Source organism: Dryobates pubescens, chromosome 15, assembly GCF_014839835.1.
Source record: "Dryobates pubescens isolate bDryPub1 chromosome 15, bDryPub1.pri, whole genome shotgun sequence".
NCBI lineage: Eukaryota > Metazoa > Chordata > Aves > Piciformes > Picidae > Dryobates > Dryobates pubescens.
Window position 1 is genome coordinate 11,814,567 of NC_071626.1, and position 20,836 is coordinate 11,835,402.

A 20,836-nucleotide genomic window follows, 5' to 3' on the forward strand; every position below is an offset into this window, starting at 1 on the left:
TTGACCCTTGAGTGCTTTATTCCTATTGTTCTCAGTTGATAACATCCAAGAACATTAAGTAGCATTTTGAGAGTCTGGTGATAGTAAGGAAACAAGTATAAACAAACTTAACTCTTCAGTTACCATACCCCACCTTTATGAGTTTCCTGTCATTCAGGGTGATTGCCTAAACAATGTCTTGCTGGACATAAGCTGAACTCAAATGTGTGACATCACTGGCAGGTCCAACTCAGATGTCAAAACGATTGCATGCAACGGTGATATTTGTTTCTATCTTTCTATTTACACAGTCTTCCCTCTTCAATGTAAATGTTTGCTTGTCTGAAGTTCCTCAGCAGTTTGCAATCATAATTAAAAGAAAAAAGAGGAATTTGTTCTTGCATTCTTTGCTGAAACAAAAGGCAACTGGTGTAACATGTTATTATGGCTGAATTAGCAAATCTCATTTTCCTTTCCTTTTTAAAGAGCAGACCACCAAAATCTGCATATTCTTGGTCTCATTCTCTAAGAAACAACCTCAGCAAGGATAATGGTTTTCATTCTGATTTAATCTCCTCACTGGGGAGTAAATTCTAGCATGCTCTCTGATTTTAAATGATTATTGCAGAATCATAATTACGTTCCTTTAATTGAAGAAAAGATGCAGTTTGGGTGAGTAAGGCCATATTTCAGGAAAACAATTTAACACAAGCTCAGCTTTAAAACCCTGACTTTATATTTTGCTATCTTCAATTATAATGAAGCATATGCATAAATATGCATGTGCATACAAGTGGTTTTCTACATTAGTTTTATGTCCTCCGTATGTTCTGTTAAAAAAGAGTCATAAAATAATAATGAAAACCAAAATAAAAATAAACCCTAATGGCTTTCAAAGCAGACAAGGACACAGAAGAGACACACTCCTGCATTTCTAAGGTAAAAACCACTGTTCAATACCCACATGTCTTTTGGAAGAATAATTCAAGCCTTATTACACAAGTGAGGTAATTGGGTCATACATGACTTTTCTGAATGAAAAGGTTATTCTAGTCTGCATCTCCAAAATTAAAAACAAACTCTCTTGTTCTTTTGATTTGGCTGACCTTTAATAAAAGAGCATTTTGTAGCAGTGGAAAGGTACTTCTGTCTGCGGCTGTTAGGAGAGTAATAAAAATACCGCTGAATGGAAAGACACCAGATGGAAGGAATGTCAACATACTGGAACTAATTTAGGAGATTGCTCTGATAGAGAGCAAAGGCATGAGGAGAATTCAAATGGTTCCAGTGCGAAGAGATTGGCCGCCCCTCTTAAACTAACAAACTAAAATCCTTACCCCAGGGTTACATGTAAACCAAATGGAATCAGCCCACAAGGAGCTAGTCCATTAGGGGGGAAAAAGAAATCCACCTCCCTCTGCACTCACTCAGACTTTAGCATCCTGTAAGCTTGGAGGAAGCAGCAGAGAGCCTTCTGCTTTGTTTTGCTTTTTAAATTAGGTAGTAAACAACTCAAAGGCAAACTGTCCTAACAGAGAGATGTGAGATGTACTATTAAAACTCTGGTGTTTGCCAAGCCATGCCCTTGTGGGCTTTCAATGCTTTTAGGGTGAAGTCCATCTTAGTATTTTAGAGGGATAGTGAATGTGTTCATCCAGTGTCAGACTTGCCCTGTGGAGTTTTAGTGGAGGTGACTTTCATTTAGCTAAAGGGAAGAATTTAGCAGTAGAGTTGAAAGAGAAGTGCTGATCAGCAAGAGGTCCCTACGCAACCAGTGCCATTTAGAAAATGGAAAGCTGTAGATAGAAGCTGAGTTCATCATTTCACGGCCTCTAAATATAAATAAGTGGGGAGATTAAATCCAGGAATTATTGCTATAGTAGAACAGCTTGTGAAAGAGACAGCTTGTTGATGTTACAAAATGTACTTTGTCTCAGATATGTCTTTAGTAGTGAAAAGTGAAATTCTTTCCCAGTTTCACATTTATATTCTTCATTGAACTCTGAAGCCAGCAGATGTGGTTTCAATTATCAGCCTAGAAGTATAGAACTTTCTTTCTTTCTTTCTCTTTCTTTAAAAAAAATACAAACCCCAAACAAAAAGCCCCAAACAAAAAACCCCAAACAAACAAACAAACCACCACCAAACAGACACATTAGAGTTAAGGGGATAGTTTAAAGAAAAGCTGTGAGAAATCTTTGACCACTGCATCTCAAGCAGCCTTTGCCATATGGGTGAGGTGCTGCTCTTCTTCTCTGCTGAGGCTCTTGTAAGGCCAAGCTCAAGCAAGCTTGTAGCCCACAGGTGGATGCTGTTTCTCTATGCTGCCGTGGCCTGTGTCGTAGTAAATTAACACAGTGCACTTGCTCATCTCCTGGGGACACAATCATGTTGTTCCTCGCACCTTGTGGTACATCCCTTGTTCCTGATGTGCTCTCACAGTGCTGTCCCTCCCTCCACCCCTGTGGCCAGGTGGAAGTGTAGCTGTCTCAGAAGTAAATCCTTTATTCTGCAGGCTGCATTTGCAAAGGGGTACTAACATTTTGCAACCGCTACCCTGCACCACTTAACCACAATGGCTATAGCAGTGCAGCAGCCCTCCTGCTACACCAAGGTCTTACTGCAGCTCTCTCAGCATAACTCACCTTGCAGAGTGGTGAAAATAAATACAGTGACTCAGAAATAAATGACATACATCTTGTAACAAGGATTTATCTTGCTAGTGTCTCTAATTAGTGAAGCTCTTATCTCAGCAACTCCAATCTCTTGATTCATGATTGACAGACCATATCTCCAGCTACCATGTCTGGGTGTTGATACTGACATTTCTCTGCTTATCTTATTTGGCCAGCTGTCTTCAGAGTATCCATGATTTGAAGAAGAAAGAGCAGCCCCACCTTTTTTACACATAACCTCCCTCCTTCCCTTGACCTTGGTCAGAGTTGAGGAGCAGGCTTGTATGACACAAGTAGCAGGAAGCTGCAGGATGTTCCTGGGGCACAGCATCCTGCTGAGGCTGTGCTTCTCCATCAGCAGTAGCTGCCGCCAGGGTTCAGCCACACTTCTGTGTGGGGGTGAGTTTCAGAATATGCAATAGGATGTCAGGTAATAAATCATCCACAACAAAAACACAGAGTCAACCAGGCAGTCCCAGAAGCTATATGGAGGCGATCCGTCCGTCATCAGCCCACAGGTTACAGCCCAGGTGCTAACAGGGCAGTATATTTATTACCTCATTATTATTTGCAGTAAGTCAATCCAGCCTTTAATTAATGCCCTCCTCTCTTCCCACAGCCATTGGCCATAATGCTTTCTTGAAGCATATGTTTATAGAACTACATATTGTGCTCAGAAGGGAAATTCTTAAGTGTCTGTACAAAGCCTGCCTAGCATCCTAACTGTCTCTGTGAAGATCATGATATACATGGCCAATGATCTCAGACTTGCCAGAAAACTACCGTGTCATGTGCCTGATAGTTTTGACCACTGAAATCCTCTTTAAGAGTGGGGGTGTGTGTATAGGCATAAATCCTACTGCCTTTCCATTCCCTCCTCCGTCAGTGCAGCTCTCATTTAAGACATTTTTGTCCACTGTTCAGTTCCCCCTCCACATGAAGTAGCTGTGCACCCTTTCATGTGATTCAGTTGATACTATGGAGGTGCTCTGAACTGAAATGATGCTATGATGAAATAAAACATCATAGGTGCTCTGAACTGAACTGATGCTATGATGAAATGAAACATCATAGGTGCTCTGAACTGAACTGATGCTATGATGAAATGAAACATCATAGGTGCTCTGAACTGAACTGATGCTATGATGAAATGAAACATCATAGGTGCTCTGAACTGAAATGATACTATGATGAAATGAAACTACATCCCATGTCCCTGGAAAAAAAGAACATTCGCCATTCACCTCTGCTTCTTGGTGAAGAGATAAATTACTGTGCAATTCTGTAATTGTTCAGCTAGGAGGTTTCTGAGGAGGCCTCTGTTATGTGACTGAAGTCCAAGGGTAGTGCCATTCTCACAGTGCTCCCTCATGAAGAGAAAGAATGTACCCATTTGTCCTGAGTGTGCTGGTAAACTGAAACAATGCAAGTCACTGGGATGCTTCTATTCTATTGATTCTAGTGAGGTTTTTTGACAAAAATTCAAAATCTGGAAGTATGATTTATGCTTTCCTAAATTTAGTTTTAAGGTATTATCTATTTCCTAGAACACATAGGAGAAAAATTAAAATTGAAAGTACCTTTAAATGCCCAGTCCTCCAAACCAAGTGCTTTCCACTTCATTTCTGTAGAAATGCAGGAGAATAGGTCAGGACATACATTAATGTGGCAGATATTAGCCCAGAAAAAATAGATTTTGCATTGTAAGACTTCAGAACATCAAGAATATTTTGAGACGACTCTAATGACTGAGTGACTAAGGCAAAGCTTTAATAAAACACAGGCTGGAAGAATCCTTCATTGTAGCTGTTATTGTTGTCAGAAGCACTGAATTCCTGGTAGGACGGTTGGAGGAGTGGGGCAGGAGGAGATGAGAGCCCCTTCTTCCCCATCAGTACCACTCCAGTGAAGCAAATGTTCCCCTGAACTCAGGGTGGTCCTTGGCTGGTACTACTTGGAATGTGCAGTCCTATGAGAGTCCACTGAAATTGGTGGTGCCATGTGGCAACTTCTATACATGCATGATACAATAACCCCTAACTCATTGAATCACTGGGGGGATTGAACTCATTGAATTGAGGGGATGGGGAACTGGTAGTTGTTTATTTGTTATATGTACTTTTATTTAAAAAAAAAATCTCTTAAATATCATCAATTTTAGTGGTTTGTCTCAGCTTACTAAAGCTATTTCTTTTTGCCTTCCTAAAGAACCCTGCATCTAACAAGGCTTTCCAAGACTGGAGAAACAAATGTGTGTGTTGCTGCTTTATTGGTAACATATCACAGCACTTCCCTGTATGACACAGGGCATGTCCAATTTTTCCCAGACAGTATCAGTCTGTCATTCTTGGAGAGGATACTGCAAGTATAATCCATCCAGAGACGGCTCAACCAGTTTCCAAAGTTTATTGCTAATGAGGATGCACATAGGATGTAATCACTGGCAGGAGCCTCTGCTTTGGGGTACACTGAGGCCAGCAGACAAGTAAGCAGCCAATTTTATCTGGCTGTTCACTCTCCCTTTTACCAGAGCTGTTTGGCTGGGGTTCAGGGGTGTTAGAGGGAACTACATAGGCTTTGGCTTGTGCAGCTGAGTGACAAGGTGTGAGAGGACATGAGACAAAAACCTAAAAGCAGCAAAAACCTGTATTGAGACAGGCAGCTTCTCAGTTTACTAAGAATGCTGAAATTGTTGTTTTGTTTTGTCTTGTTTTGTTTTGAATCATGTGTAAGGACTCGTGTCTGAACTTTGCTGAAGAGATAGAGGAAGGCATCATTCCAATAGGGCTGGTCAAAACTAGCATCCGTTTGTAATAACCCCTGTAACCTCATTAATTTGCAGATGCTTTCCTGCCAGCATGACCTAGCCTCAGCAGGCTCCTGCCACAGATAAAAACGAAGATGAAAATCACCATGTTTCAGTATGAGCAGGAGTTATTTACAGCAGGTGCAGGAAGTTTCCAGTTGGTTGTAGTGGATTTTGATGTCTGACGGGAGAAACTGTTTAGCAGCCCAAGGCATTATGGCAATTTGAGGCAGTCTGCTTCACAAGGTTAAATGTTTAGTTATCTGCAACTCCTGGTGAAGTCCTTGACAGCCTGTGGCACAGAGTACCCTGAGCCCCAATGAACAGTCATGACGTGTATTTCATGAACATTCCTTGCACTGCCTACATGGGAGTTGTGCATTGCTGCTGGCTCTGCACAAGTGGCAAAAGGCATATCTGCAGCATGCAGTAGGACTTGTGGTAGAGGCAGGAGATAAGTAAGCTTGTGGATGTTGGGTGCATGAGACAGGATGCAGAGCTATACTGACAAGAGCTGTACAACTCTGGAGACATTTCAGCCACTGCTAGTTCAAGTGTCCTTGCCCACCATCCTGTCAGAGCTGGTGTTGAAGAGGGCACACACATCAGTTCACTTGCTGGGTTTTGATCATAGGTGAAAGCCAGCCAACAGTTGTTATAAGCCAAATGGCAATATATCAACCAGTCATTGAAGACAGAGTTTATTATGTTAACCCTTTGCAAATGGTATGAGAGTTACTGTTTCCTCCTGTCCTCTGGCCTCAAAAGGACTACTGGTAAGGGGCAGTCCCTGTTGCAACAGGGATTTAGTGTTCGGGTATTGCTGGCGCAAGTATCCACCTCACCTCATTAGGATCAAGCTGATTTTGCCACCCTGTGACTCCATATTAAAGAGCTTCTTTATGTAGCCATATGAAAGTGAAGTTAACCTCAACTTGCTCCTTTTGGTCTGAAATGAAATACTCTTCCTCTGGAACTAACTTTGGAACTTGCTTTTTTTTGCAGGGAAGTTGGTACTATGTCTCTGCAGGCTGCAGTGATGATACAGGGTGTGTTCAGTGATCCCGAGTCTTCTTCACTCTTTGAAGTGTCAGTTTTCCAACACTGATTGAACTATGGTGTTTTTTCTTTTTATCCCATGCAGTGTTTGAAAATAAAGATAAGATTGTGATCATCATGGAGTATGCAAGTAAAGGAGAGTTGTATGACTACATCAGTGAGAGGAGGCGACTGAGTGAAAGAGAGACAAGACACTTCTTCCGACAAATAGTCTCTGCTGTACATTACTGCCACAAGGTGAGCAAAGGATTCAATACTGAAAAGTGCTATTTGAAGGCTAATTAGTGACAGAGATTTCAAAGCATGTCTGAGGCAACAGCATTCATTTGTTAGTATGACAGCACATGATCATATTACAACAGATCTTCATTAATACAGTAGTTCACTGCCTGTTTTTGAAGACTCAAAATGTTTTCCTGCATTAAGGCAGTTTCCAGCCACTCCCTTGAATTAGCCATATATTGCATTTTTGCCTTGAAAATCATTCTCCTGGCTGAAAAAATAACTGACAGCATTAACTAGAACAGACATCTCACAAGATTTCTTCATCATTAACATTAATACATTCAGATGAATGGTAGCTTGCACTTTGAATGTGCAAGTGAACAGCTTCAGGAGATAAAATATATGGAGAAAAAGAAAAGAGCCAGGAGAAATACCTGAGTGTTCATATATGGGAACATACTAACTTTTGCAGATGTGGCAGGAGCACTAGAAAGATACCCTTTGATAATGACTTCATCCATCATGGTACCCACTAGAAGGACAATTTAAGCAATTAAACCCAAGGCAGCTGTCTGGGCGTCATCATGGACCTTTTATCTCTGCTAATGAAACAACTGCATAGAGCCAAAATGTGCACGAGGCTGAAGGCAATGAGCAGCTAACACAATTTTTAATATGAATTTTTAAAACACTTTATTCTCCACTGGAATTCTGATAAGTATACTTCTTTAAGGAAGACTTTGACCTAAACCCAGCTTGTTCATTTCCATCCTTAACATTTACAGTCCTTTAGGATTATAACTCCCCTCATCTGCGTGGCTGCCCACTGGAGGAATGAGGGCTTTTGTGAGGGCTAGCATCACCAACAGATAGTGTTTTCTGGTACCTGGGACGATTGTATTGCTTTCACACAGTGGGGGCAGGATGCAGGCTGGAATTAAGTTCCAAAGAGACATCCCCCAGCCCTGCACCCCCCAAGCCCCCTGCTGGTGTAGCAACTTTGTGGGAGGACAGATTCCAGTCATTCTTCTCTTAACCACACACCAAGTGACTAATACATTGCCTGTCACTAGTCACTGGGCCATGAGTGTTATGACAGTGAAATCAGCCCTGAAATGCAGATGCAAAGACCACCCTGCCAGCTCAGCTCACCTTTAATTTTCCCAATATCTTCTCATGTTCTCCCCCATTTTTTTCTTTCTTGTTTCAGAATGGTGTTGTCCACAGGGACCTAAAACTGGAAAACATCCTTCTTGATGACAATTTTAATATTAAGGTAGGATTCTTTTTCTCAGCTTCTCAGAATGGATTTGCATGTTTTGTAAAACTTTTATCTGGGGTCTTAAAAGAGGCAGTGTTATGGCAACAGCTACTAAGCAACAGCATCTGGCAAGAGGCTTAGGGTTTTGGAGATTGGGGAAAAAGCACCACTGGTGTGATGAGTCATACACACTAAATGAAGCTTTGCATAATTTAGGGGAGATGACCCTGTCTTGCCACCCAAGGGCAGTGATTCCCAAAGCAAGTTTACTGCTAGGAAACAGCAGAGCATTTTGTGCAGTGGAGTTTATTGAATGAATTATATTATTGCTGGCTGCTGCTAGGGCTAGGAAAAACCTCTCCTGGTCTACAGGGTTCAAGTGCCTCCTACAGAACACTCTGAATGTCCTTTTGATCATGGCTGGAAAATAAGCAAATAGAGTTTCAAAATAAACCTACTAAAGCACATGTGCTTCATTAGGAAATGGCCTTGGAACTCCAGATACGAGCGTATACTTTGGATAGTGATGACAATGATGTCATTTCCATGTCATTTCTCCTCAGTAAAAGCATGGGAATGACCTTTTTTTCCTTTTTCTTCTTTTTTTCCTAATTGCTGTAGCACAAAGATAAGTAATGTAGAGGTGAGAGCAGTCTCCAGGTTGCTGGACCTGTTTCACTTTCAAGTCTGTTCATCCCTAGATAGCTGGATGTGAGAGTGACTCAGTGTGCTCATCTGTGTGCAGAAAGAGGGAGAGATGCCAGAAGAGTTTCTGATTATGCTTGGGCATCCTTGCTTAATTATCCAAGTAATCAAGGAGCCAAAGAGCTAAATTCATTTTGTCTCTACTGAAAGCTACGGGGCTGCAAGAACTGATTTCTGTGCTTCACGCTGGAGAGATTGTCTTCATTTTAAGCTGATGTGCAATGGAAATGGAAAGTAACATATGGTAGCTGCCATCTGTGTAATGCTGATGACAGAAGCTAACTTGGATCAACCAGTGGATTAAAGGCAGATAAATATGTGGTATCTAAAAATAGTCTTTTAAAGAAGGCCTATCCAATGCAATAGTTGGACTTTTTTCTGTTAACATGCAGTGTTAGAGAGAACCTCCTCACTCCTGTTCCTGCAGGGACGCTGGCTGCAGCAGCCTGAGCTGTTCTCAGCAGTACTGAAAACAAAAAGTAGCCTTTCTAGGACATTGTATACGGAGCGGGCTTCCGCAGGCAGGATGACCTTTCTTTCCGCATTACGCGCCAAACTATCTTCCCAGCTAATCAGAGAAGTCTTGAGAGAAAAGAGGAATTTGGGGAATTTGCTAGCTGCGGCAGCCTGCATCTCCGCACTGTGGTCCTCGTATGCAAAACCAATCACTTCTCCATCCCTCTGGGGAGCTGTGCTTTCTCAGAAGGCTCCACTCCCTCCCCTGTCTTCTGTATGGGAGCATAATTGTCCCGCAGGGAGAGTGGGAAGATGGTGCAGGAAAGGGTAGCTTTGTGTTTGGGTCCAGACAGTGGAGGTGACCCAGTGGCACTGCTGTGGAAGACATTTGCGTAGCTGCAACTCCCCACATCCCTTCCCATCTCTGGACATATTTTTCTTGAAGGCTTTAATTTCCTGAGCTGCATTGTATTGAAGCTGCCTTGTAGGTATTTTGTGTATTTTGAGCCTTTTCTCAGTTACTTCTCTGCAAGGTATAAGGCTCACCCCTGAGCAGGCCAGGCTGCCTGGGCATGGATAGGTGGCTGCAAGTCCCCTCATCTTCATGAAGCTAAAAATAGACCAAGATTGGGAAGCTATTGGTATTTCATACATTTTGCTATCAATTAGTGTTTGAATTTGGATTACTTCAAGAAATCACTTTTTATATTGTTTTCTTTTTCTCCTTGCTGTCTTTTTGTAAACACCTTATGACTAGGGTCAGCTTTGAGTGCTTGATGTTAAGCACACTGCCATGAATGCTGAAGGTTTGAATGTGTTACTGTGGTTTCTGTGTTACTTGCACAAAATTTTACTTCCCACATTTTCTTTGTCTCTCTAAACAGAAACCGTTGGCAAGGAAACACATATGGAGCTGTAAATTATTTATTAGGAGTAAATTTATCAGGTCCTCATTCCAGGAATACTTATATATGCTTTATTCAGGCAGAAAAAAGAAATATGCAATTTTGGGGGTTTGATACAGACTGATGGCTTCAATTACTCAGTGGAAAACATTTTGTAGAAATGGAGTGATAGTCTTATCTGTACTTTCCCAGTATTTATGTTTCATTCAGTGGATTACAAAATTGGCAGTTTGATTTTAAGAAAGAGAAAATGAAAGGAATCCCTTTGTTCTTGGGTGCAATGTGCAATTAAATACATGTTTCTGAAGAAGCCAATGATCAATCTGTTACGATATAGCAAAGCATGTCAGAGTAGTGTGAAGGGAAAAATGTAAAAGTAGATCCAGGGGTAGCAATTTAAGTAATACTTTTTAGAACAGGAAATAAAGAGGACAAGTAATCCATTAGAAATGATTATCCAACCTAAAAGGACTCCAAGCCATTTTACATGTTACCATTATTAAATTTTAGCTAATTAAATAAAGGTCATGATATAGTGTATAGAGACAGTCACCTTTAAAGAGTTACAATAGTATAAGTCTCTGGAAGCAGGGTCATGTGCTCATGCAACTAGGAAACACTGCTATCTGGAAACTGATAATAAATACACGTCCACTGGTCCACAGGCCAGGAGGGTGATGAGGGGAAGAAAGTGATCTGGTCTGTGTTATATAATTATGCTTTTCAGGGACTTGGTAATATTTCCTGCAAACCATTACTTTAAACCTCTAAATACAGAAAGTAGAAGTGAATAAAACTAATTTTAAACACTTGTGAGACTGAACATAGCTCTATGGGGTATGAGTTCGTCTAGACAATTAATCAAACAGTGCCTTGCCTTGCTCCCCAGATAGACACCCCACCATGTAGCAAAAACCCCAAATGTGAGTGTTTCTCCTGGGAGCTAGCCTGGGATCTGTGGAGATCAGTAGTGTAGCACAATCCTAGAGCTAAACCTTGCCAAGACATTGCAGCCTCCCAGGGCAGAAAAGTGTTACTCGCTTTCTTACCTTGCTCATGGTGCCATGTTCCTTAAAGAAGGATTGTGGCAATGAAATAAAGGTTTCTGCAACGTGCAAGCCTCTCCTGCTTCACATTCATATGCCAGCTGCTAACAGCACAGTTCACCTTAAAGTATACTCTGTTCTTCTTTCAGCTGCCTGCACTTCCACCTTAGTGACTTCCACCCTCTAGTTCTAGGTAACTAGGAGATGTCTCCACTGCTTGCCCCAGGTTCCCAGGGATAGGTACAGCTGCTACCCCTGCCATGCAGGGGCTGAGCAGCCTCTTGCTGGCATTTTTATCCCATTAAGAAGATCATCATTGTTCATAATTCTAACACAGCAGGAGGTGGGCAGAGTCAGACAGGCAGCAGGGCTAAGGCATTCTCAAAGCAGCAAAGGGTCTGTCCTGCATTGATGAGTTAGAATGCCTTTTGAATGAGGAAATTTGTGATGGTTCTAGGCATCTGCCTTTGATGGTCTTCAAAAAAAGCCTTCTGGTGGTGTCTTCTTCTCTTCATTAGTTTTAAAAGGACCAAGTTTGCTAGTTTTTAGTTCACTGTAGGTATGAATTTGCTAGAAGAAATAGCTGTGGGGCAAGGATGTAGCTGCTTCCATTAGCCCATAGTTCCTGCAGTTTGGCCCGATGAGGAATGTATATCCCTAAGCATAGCAGTTCTTCCCAGTGCCAAAGTCCTCAAAACTGCCTGCAGGGAGTTGGAGAGAAGTTGCTGCCCAGTGCAGCAGCCAGGCAATTAGTGCCTCTTGCTGGCCTATCCATATTCCATGTCCCTGTCCTGTTACACAACCTGCCTTGAAAGACACCTCTGTCATGCAGCCTGGCATGATAGAGGGGACCTCCTTGTTCACAACAAGGCTGTGGTTGCTCCTGGGCTGGCAATTGCACCTAAAAGAGACGTTTAGTAGAGGCTGATGTAAACTGTATGACCAACCCCAAAGTGATAGAAGTAGAGAAAAATGCAAGTATAATAGTAACATAATCCTGCTAACTATACTTTCTCTTGGGGTAGTAAGGGGACACCAATCAGACTAACCACTGAAAACCCATGAGGGTTTCATAGTACAGGGTAAGTATATGTAATTGGGATTTACCTTTCTAGAAGTCTCACTGACTGCAGATACATTTGCTTTAAAAGACCTAAGTATTTCTTTATATACACTACAAAGAGACAGATTCTTAGGTGGGATAAACCAGCCAATTTCCATGAGTGTAAACTTCATGGAATTTAATAGTCCACACTTACAACAATAAATTACATATGGTTTATCATAGCTGGCAGTAAATATGAAACATACACCTCCTGAAGCGAGGGGAATAAAAGTCCACTTCCCCGCTCCTCCCAATTTAGGAAGTTTTTTTGACTTGATGCCTTAGTTCCATTTAAGTGCCAAGAACATGAAGTAATGTTGCCTTCTATTAATCTTGTTTTGGGGGGCATGACAGTTTTAATGGGAAAAGCTGATAAACATCAGTCTGTGAGTATGGGAGTGGACTGTAACATAAATACTCTTTTCCTGAATGGTCAAAATGAAAACATGAATGCCCGAGTCTAAAAGTTTCTTAGTGTGAACAATGGTATGTGTATCCCTAGATATATATATATATTCATGCACATCCACATGCATTTTATACATTCCATGGTGTTAAGGGAATGTATTTTCTTAAGGAATCACACTGTGCAGTGTTTGTCCTTGTCTTAGCTGCATCCTGAACTAAAATAAAACTCAATGACCAGCAGGAATTTTTAACACTGAAATGATCCCATTCTTCCCCTGATTGACAGGGCACACTTCATAAGGCTTAAAACCAACTTCCTGCAAGCCAGGCAGGGTGACTTGATAAGAAAGTGGAATTTAGGGCAATTAAGTGCAATCTGAGCCATGAGAATATGTTTGCAGACTGCAATTGTACACCAGCTGTTTTCAATGACATTCCAGCCGTACAATGAAGAATTTACAAACCACATTTATTTAAGGGTTGAATTTTCTGCTGTGGGTTGATAATGCACTGCTTGAGAGACTGTTTTCAAACTATGAATGGACAAGGTGAGATGACTTACTGCTAATGAACAGGAATCAGCTGCTCGTTGAGCAGGATCTTGTGAGTCCAGATTGTTAGAGGAACACCTGCACAAGCAGAATACCAAAATAGGAGGAGGTGAAGTGTGAAGCCTTACATTTGCTCTGTGCCTTTAAAATTTTGTGAAAATGGTATTTTTAAATTAAAAAAAACACTCTTGTAATTCTGACATGAAAGGATCTATGTAGCTATATCACTTTATTCCTAAAGTGTCTGTATATATTTCTATTTTGGGAACCTCTGTCCACACTTCACCAACGTTGTTCATTTTGGTCTCAACTGTGATATTTTTAGGTGTAGCTGTAGGAATTTAGATAATACATACAAAGCCTTTATGTCTCCCAGGGGTTCACTAGACATTGCAATTAAACAGGCATTAGAGACACTCATGATACAATACATATTTTAGAAGGCCAGGAGTGAATGCTGCTGCTGGTAAATCTTTCTTTTTTTCCATTCACTTTGTGTTTTCTTGAATATTCTCTTGTGAAAATTCCTGAGTTTTTGTTTCTTTCTGGTAGAAAAGACCCAAATAAGGTGAAGAAAACCCAAGGAAGACTCCTATCTCTTGTAGCTATAATACCTTATTATGCCTGTGCTTTTGTCTTTTATCTGTGCCTTATGTCAGTAGTGGGCAGTAATAAATCTCTGGGAAACAGAAGCATTTGGGTTTTAAATAAGATAAAAAATGAGAAGTGTTGCCTTGTGCTAGAGAAACAAAGGAAATGCAAAGGTTGTGGCAGTGTTTGGTGTTGCTATCCTCAGCCTTTGTTTTGTAAGAACAAGAACAGAGAACTGAAGTAAACAAAATGTTTGGACCTCATCCTGCAATTCCTACATGGGCAAAATTCCCAACAGTCTCAAGGGAACTTTTGTTTGTGTTGGGAAAGCCAGACTTGGGCCCATTGTTTCCAGTTAGGAACCAGACTTGTGTTTATTATCTCGTGATAGACATCTCATGTGCTTAACAGCTCAGATTCCTCATCTGGACTCCCTGAATCTGGAAGAGTGAGCGAGTGCCTTACCTTCTCCCTTCTTCGAGTGTAGCTAATTTCCAGACAATTAAAAAAAATCACTTTATTCCTGTGACACTCCGGCATCACTCCTCCTGTTGGATTTAGAGGTCTTAGCTTTTGGCTTGCCTGTGTGCTGTAAGAACATCAGTACTTTCTGATTGCTTTCCTTTGGTATTAATGATTATACAAGATGAAGAGCAATCAGCAGACAGCAGGCCCAGTGCTTCTCAGTATGAGACTGTTTTTGTAAGCATATGCAGTTCATCTGGGATTAAACTACTGACTGATGGTTGTGGAGTCAGTCAGTGATCTGTCTGTGAATGGAACCAAAGCATCCTTGTTCCTAATCTGGAGGATTTAACCTGGAGACCCTACTCTTTCTTCAAAGATCTTTGGAGAGAAAAGTCAAAATATAGAACAGTGAGTTAGCTGGAGAACTTGAGATATTATCTGTATTGAGATCCTTGCCCTGCTACAGGGTAAAACATATCTAAGACTTTCCTGATTAAGGATTTTATGTTTCATTAAGATATTGTAAATACTACAGATGCCTTGTGAAATTCTGTTTGCAGATTGCTGATTTTGGACTCTCCAACCTGTATCACAAAGATAAATTTCTGCAGACCTTTTGTGGAAGCCCGCTGTATGCTTCCCCTGAAATAGTTAATGGACGACCTTACAGAGGCCCAGAGGTAAGAAGGGTCAGCTTTTCCATGGCGGTGTTTTTGATGGTGTCATTCCTGAGGGTTAATTCTAGTGTGATTGTGCATGTGGGTTTGCTCCAGTCTCTCCTGTATTGAGAGCTCTTAAGCTGCCATCCTTTGCTTTCTTTTGCTTTGCCTGCGGTTAATCAAATGTTAGATACCAGTTTGCCCATCAGTAGGCACAGCTGGGTGTGATGCTGCTGTTGAGATGCTAATGGCAGGGAGAAGAGTGAGGATCAGCTTTCCTGAGCTTCACATACATTGTCTGTATTTCAGGTTGACAGCTGGGCCCTTGGTGTATTGCTTTACACTCTGGTTTATGGAACAATGCCCTTTGATGGCTTCGATCACAAAAATCTCATCAGGCAGATCAGCAGCGGAGAGTATCGTGAGCCAACACAGACCTCAGGTATAAAAAAGGAGTGAGGGCAATGTATATTGAGCTGACAGGAATTCAAAATGGAGGGTTTGCCTGGCCCCTTCCAACATGTTTTGGTGTCATTTTAGAATGACGAAGAATGAGAGTCTCTCATTCCCCCACTGACTTCATCTGCTGTGAATTCCCATCTGGGCACAGCATTTACCAAAAGCCTTTTTGAAATTAAAGTTTTGTAGCAGATTTTATTGCCTTGGGGAACTCGTAACCAGCTCTTTTCACTAGATCTATGACAGCGGAAGGTTAGCTATTGCAAATGGAATTGTTCAGACAAGTTGTAAACTGATACAGCATACTGGTACAGATTGGTCCTCTACCTATGCTGTGGTGCATCACAAGCAGAGAGAAGACAAATGGTCAGTGGTGCAGCCTCTTACCCAAAAATGCAAGCCAAAATCTGAAGTAATGCCACTTCTACTCTGAGGCACTTGACAGAAAAGCATCATCTATGTCTGGGTCATTGATTGTAATGATTTCGTCTAGCCTTAAATACCTATGTATATGTTATATTGGACTCAACATTTTTCTTGCATCATTTGTTCGCCGTCCCTTTCAATTTTCTTTCTTCTTGATCTCTGTAGAAAAATGCACTGGTAAAACATAGAGAAAGTTACTGTGTAGGGGAAGGTAAATACAAAAGCAGTAATGTGTAGATCATCTGCAATATCCAGTTCTCCTTTCTTTTCCTCTCAGTTTTGTAATAACTAGAGCTGGTAGTTTGGTGACTTCTTTCAGTAATATGGAACTATTCCATCACTAATACAGTATAAATGTTAATTTCTTTGATAACCTAGCGTTTCTTTCCCAGAGTGAAACATACTCTTCTGATAAGAAGTAATATTCAAGTGCATTTTCCAACATTGGCTGATGGCCAAAGCCTTGCTCCCTCTCCCTCTGAATTATTTTTGCTCATTTGATGAGCTTTTCACTTCCATTTAAAAATGACAAAACTAAGAATGCTCATATTCTAAATATTTCATATTCCATTCTTTGTCCATAGATGCTCGTGGTCTTATCAGATGGATGCTGATGGTGAACCCTGAACGCCGAGCAACCATTGAAGACATTGCCAATCACTGGTGGGTTAACTGGGGCTACAAGAGTAGTGTTTGTGACTGTGATGCCATGAAGGACTCCGAATCCCCGTTGCTGGCGAGGTTCATTGATTGGCATCACCGTTCTACTGGCCTCCAACCAGAGACTGATACCAAAATGAAGTGCCTTTCTAAGCCCAAAGGTCCTGAAGTTACACTAGAGAGACAAAGGTCACTGAAAAAGTCAAAAAAGGAAAATGACATTGCACAGTCTGTACAGGAAGGAGGAGCTGAAGGTGCATCCAAACCCACCTCCAAGAGACCCAAAGGCATCCTGAAGAAAAGGAGTAACAGTGAACATCGATCTCACAGTGCAGGTTTCATTGAAGGAGTGGTCAGCCCAGTATTACCCTCTGCCTTTAAGCTGGAGCAAGAGTTGTGTAGGACTGGCGTAGCCATCAAAAGTGTTGTAGAGGGAGAAGTAGCAGGCAAATATGGCACTAAGCAGTCTTCACTAATGCCAAAGAAAGGAATCTTAAAGAAGACTCAGCAGAGGGAGTCTGGCTATTACTCCTCTCCAGAAAGAAGTGAATCTTCTGAACTCTTGGACAATAATGATGAGACAGTAAACAGTGACACTTCTCCTGGAGTCACTGAGCCATCCAGAAATGGGTTTTACAGCCATTCCTGCAGGCGTAAGGGCATCTTGAAACATAGCAGCAAGTATTCTACGAGCAGCACTGAGTGTACTTTGATTAGCCCTGACACACCAACACTGGAGGCTATGGAAGAAGTGGTCCTGCCTGGGGATGCATTACCTCGAAGTTACAGTCGCCCTTCCAGCGTGATTAGTGATGACAGTATTTTGTCCAGTGACTCCTTTGATTTGCTGGACTTGCAAGAGAACAGGCCAAACAGGCAGAGGATACGGAGCTGTGTCTCTGCTGAAAATTTCCTCCAGATCCAAGACTTTGAAGGGCTTCAGAACCGCCCACGGCCGCAGTATCTAAAATGTTATCGCAACCGTCTCGGGGACAGCAGTTTTTCCCTTCTCACAGACATGGATGATGTGACTCAGGTCTACAAGAAAGCCCTAGAGATCTGCAACAAGCTCAACTAGCAGAGAGAAATGAAAAGGGAGGGAATGGAGTTTTACTGTGTACCTTTATGATGGAGTAAGCCAGGTCACTGATTTGCTGGCAATGGTGGGTTTTGCTGACTGCACCTACATAGCTGAACACCTAGTGAAGTAACCCCAAAGCTATCTCACATTTCTGTAACCTCTTGCTGTCAAAATATTACCTACCTGGCCAGAGAAAAACCTTTGGTCTTTGTATATATGGTGAAAGCACATCAGAATCTAGCAGACAAAAGCATCAAGATTTGATGTCTTGAAGTCAAAGCTAGACAGAATTAAAACTGGAAGTGAGGGACACAGATTTTGAGAGGGTTATAGTTAGTGTTAGATTAGCTTTATCAAGAGGTGATCTGAATACTTCAAGTCAAACTGGGATGTCTTTTAGAAAGAGAACTTCTATTTTTCCCCTGAATTTATTCATCAGGATACAGGCATTGCACATTGGGACTCTTTGGCTTTTTTTATGCAGGAGGCCAGGTTGGGTGGTCACCGTGATGCCTTCCACCAGGGTGACCTGAGAGGTTCTGATTTCATTCTGGGACAGATAATGTGTGAGACTCACTTCAGAACAGCTTTGTGAGGTGTATGTGGGCAAGTGGTGGCCATTCAGATCTGGCCTCTCCCACAGCCATGCTCTTCAGTGAGCAGGAAGCCCTAAAATTGTATCTAGCTACTGCTCCTACCACAAAAACAAAGTCACAGAAATTATAATGGGAAGTGGAAGGAATGGATGTTAACAGCACCTAAATCACTTTTTAAGGTATTTCAGCCTGTGTGTTCAATGTATGACTCTCTCAAAATGGCCAGCCAGATGAATGCCCAGACACAGATGGATGTAACAAAAGATCTCAAGGGTTAACTGACCCTCCAATCTAGAGTTCAGATGCTGTCAGCAAATGATGCAACCTTGCTGTTAGCTTGTAATATTTGAGAGTGATAGGTAGTTTGCAACCAGAATGTTAGGTTAAAAAAAAAAGGTTGTAGCAAGTAGGAAATGGATAGAGGTCAGAAAGTTAGTGGGAAGGTGCCTTTCTCCAAGTGAAAATGTGTCTAGGTAGGTAGTAAAGGAGCAGAAAGACTTGAGCAATGAAATGATGATGGTGGATTTGATAACAGAGCTGACATGAAATTGCAGGCCTCTCTCTCTGTAGTGTAGCTGGTACTGTGTGTGCAATGATACCACTTAGAAAAAAACAAACAAGAAGGATGTGGTTTTTTTCTCAGACATATCTGACTATCCAGACTGAAGGCTTCAACTCCCATAAAGGTACCACATGGGTCTACTGGATTACCTGAATGTAAGCCTATGTCAGAAAGGCACTGTGTGTTTGACAGGCCTGGGCAAACTGGAATCTTAAGGCCCATTTCAGTCTCATTTCTGTGAGCACATAGCCCCTGGCTTTCTTGGAGATTTCTTGGAGGTGCACTGGTGCAAATAAGTGGCAGGTTTCAGCCTGCGATGTCAAATGATCCACAGCTGCAAAACTTACATCTATATGCGTACCCAGAGCAGAAGCATGGGGCAAATTCTGTTCTCAGTCCTACCCTCTAACTGGAACTGAAAGGAGAATTTGGCCCATTGCATCCAAAATCGTGGAGAATGTGTGGAAACACAATAGAGTTGCTCTGGGAATTCTCTGGGCATCTGGGATAACCCCATAAATCGTTGCTGTCTGGGACAGGGAGCTATTTCACTTGCAGGTTCCTTATTAATGGTACTCAAGTCTGCTGGTTCTTCCAACTGGGCTGCCTAGCATAAAGATGAATGAACTTCAATGTCCTGAATCAGTTGATTAGTCTCTATTAAGGACCTTATTGTGAAGCACTGGACCAAATTTGGCCCTGGAGTAAATAGCATCAATACTATGAAGTCTGTGAAAGATGTGTGCTATCAGGTGGTCAAGAGAAGTCTGGGCCACTGTTCTGTTTCAAAGAATCAGAGAGTGGTTTGGGTTGGACGAGACCTTCAAGATCATCTAGTTCCAACCTGCCTGTCATGGGCAGGGATACCTTCTGCTAGATCAGGTTGCTCAAAACCATCCAACCTGGCCTTGAATTCTTCCAGGGAGGGGGCATCCACAACTTCTCTGGGCACCCTGTTCCAGTACTTCACCACTCTCACAATAAAGAATTTCTCCCTAACATCTAATCTGAATCTACCCTCTTTCAGCTTAGATGTTAGCTCAGGAAGGGCAACTGCAGGTCATTTCTCTACAGATGTGTACTTCTCTGCATGATATTCAGATGTCTCATCTTCTTACAGGCCCTGCATGTGCTCTTTTAGCCCATCTGAAATCAACATCTCATTTTGCAGCGTATTGAGTAAGTAAGTTTGCTGTGGTGCATTTTAAAACAACTCAACACACTCTCCATGGCCTTTCTGAAACAAGGATGTGCTTTGCAGCCATGGCTTTTAACTTGTGCCCTGGAGCATAAGAGCCAGATCCTCAGCAGGTGACGGTCAACATTGTCCTGTTGACATGATGGAGCATCACTTTGGCGAGGTTATGCTGACTGACCCTGCAGACCTGGCACTAAACCTTGAAAGGATTTATAGACGTTTCAGGATGAAAGGAAGAGATCTCAGATAGCTGTGGTAGGGAAATGAGGAGCACCTCGAAGGCTCATACCTTCCGAGGCTTTTGCCCAGGCCTGCTTCCTTGTGTACAAATGTGAATGAGTGACTGACTGCTTGCTGCCAAACTGGAAATGTTATGTAGGGATTTACTGGCATGTTACTGGCATGTTACATGTTTACTGGCATGTTATCATTCCTAGAAGAGAAGAAAAAAAAAACCCAACAAACTTGACTGCACATTGTTACTATTAGTGTTGTGATTTTTATTTAATTTTTTTTTTTGTAATACAAAGTTGACTTTTTTTATTTGAATTTGTCTCTCTTTTTTTTTTGTTTTGCTTTGTTTCGTTTATTTATTGGTCTGAAAGCCATTTCAAAGGTATAATAATATATTTGGTGTAATTTAATTGGTGCAACATTATTTTACAGCTGCGGCCGAAATGGTTTGGTGGTGTTTTCTATTTTTATTCTCCAAATCCTTGGTTGGTTTGAATTCTACGAGGCACACAAGGGAAAACGCTGGATAATCACCCAAAGTGTTTGTATTTTTAATCTGATACTGTTTTTTATTAAATAAAATGAGATTATCATAACTGTGAAGAGTCTCTCTCCCCCTTTTCTTTTTCACTGTACAGCAGCGTCAGCTGAGGCCAAACGGTAATGAAGTTGTCACGCAGAAATACAGCAGCGTCTCGGCACAATTGTACCAAGTTGGGTA

At 41.7% G+C, this 20,836-nt stretch overlaps 1 protein-coding gene across 1 annotated transcript in view; it reads left to right on the forward strand.

Moving 5' to 3' along the window:
• Window positions 1-20,449, forward strand: part of NUAK1 (NUAK family kinase 1) — a 47,068-nt gene extending 26,619 nt beyond the window's left edge. The window contains exons 3-7 of the mRNA XM_009908350.2: window positions 6,605-6,756; window positions 7,955-8,020; window positions 14,801-14,920; window positions 15,209-15,341; window positions 16,369-20,449. Coding sequence (XP_009906652.2) covers window positions 6,605-6,756; window positions 7,955-8,020; window positions 14,801-14,920; window positions 15,209-15,341; window positions 16,369-17,522 — 1,625 coding nt within the window. The 3' untranslated portion in view covers window positions 17,523-20,449. The remainder of the gene's footprint in view (window positions 1-6,604; window positions 6,757-7,954; window positions 8,021-14,800; window positions 14,921-15,208; window positions 15,342-16,368) is intronic.
• Window positions 20,450-20,836: the final 387 nt, after the last annotated feature.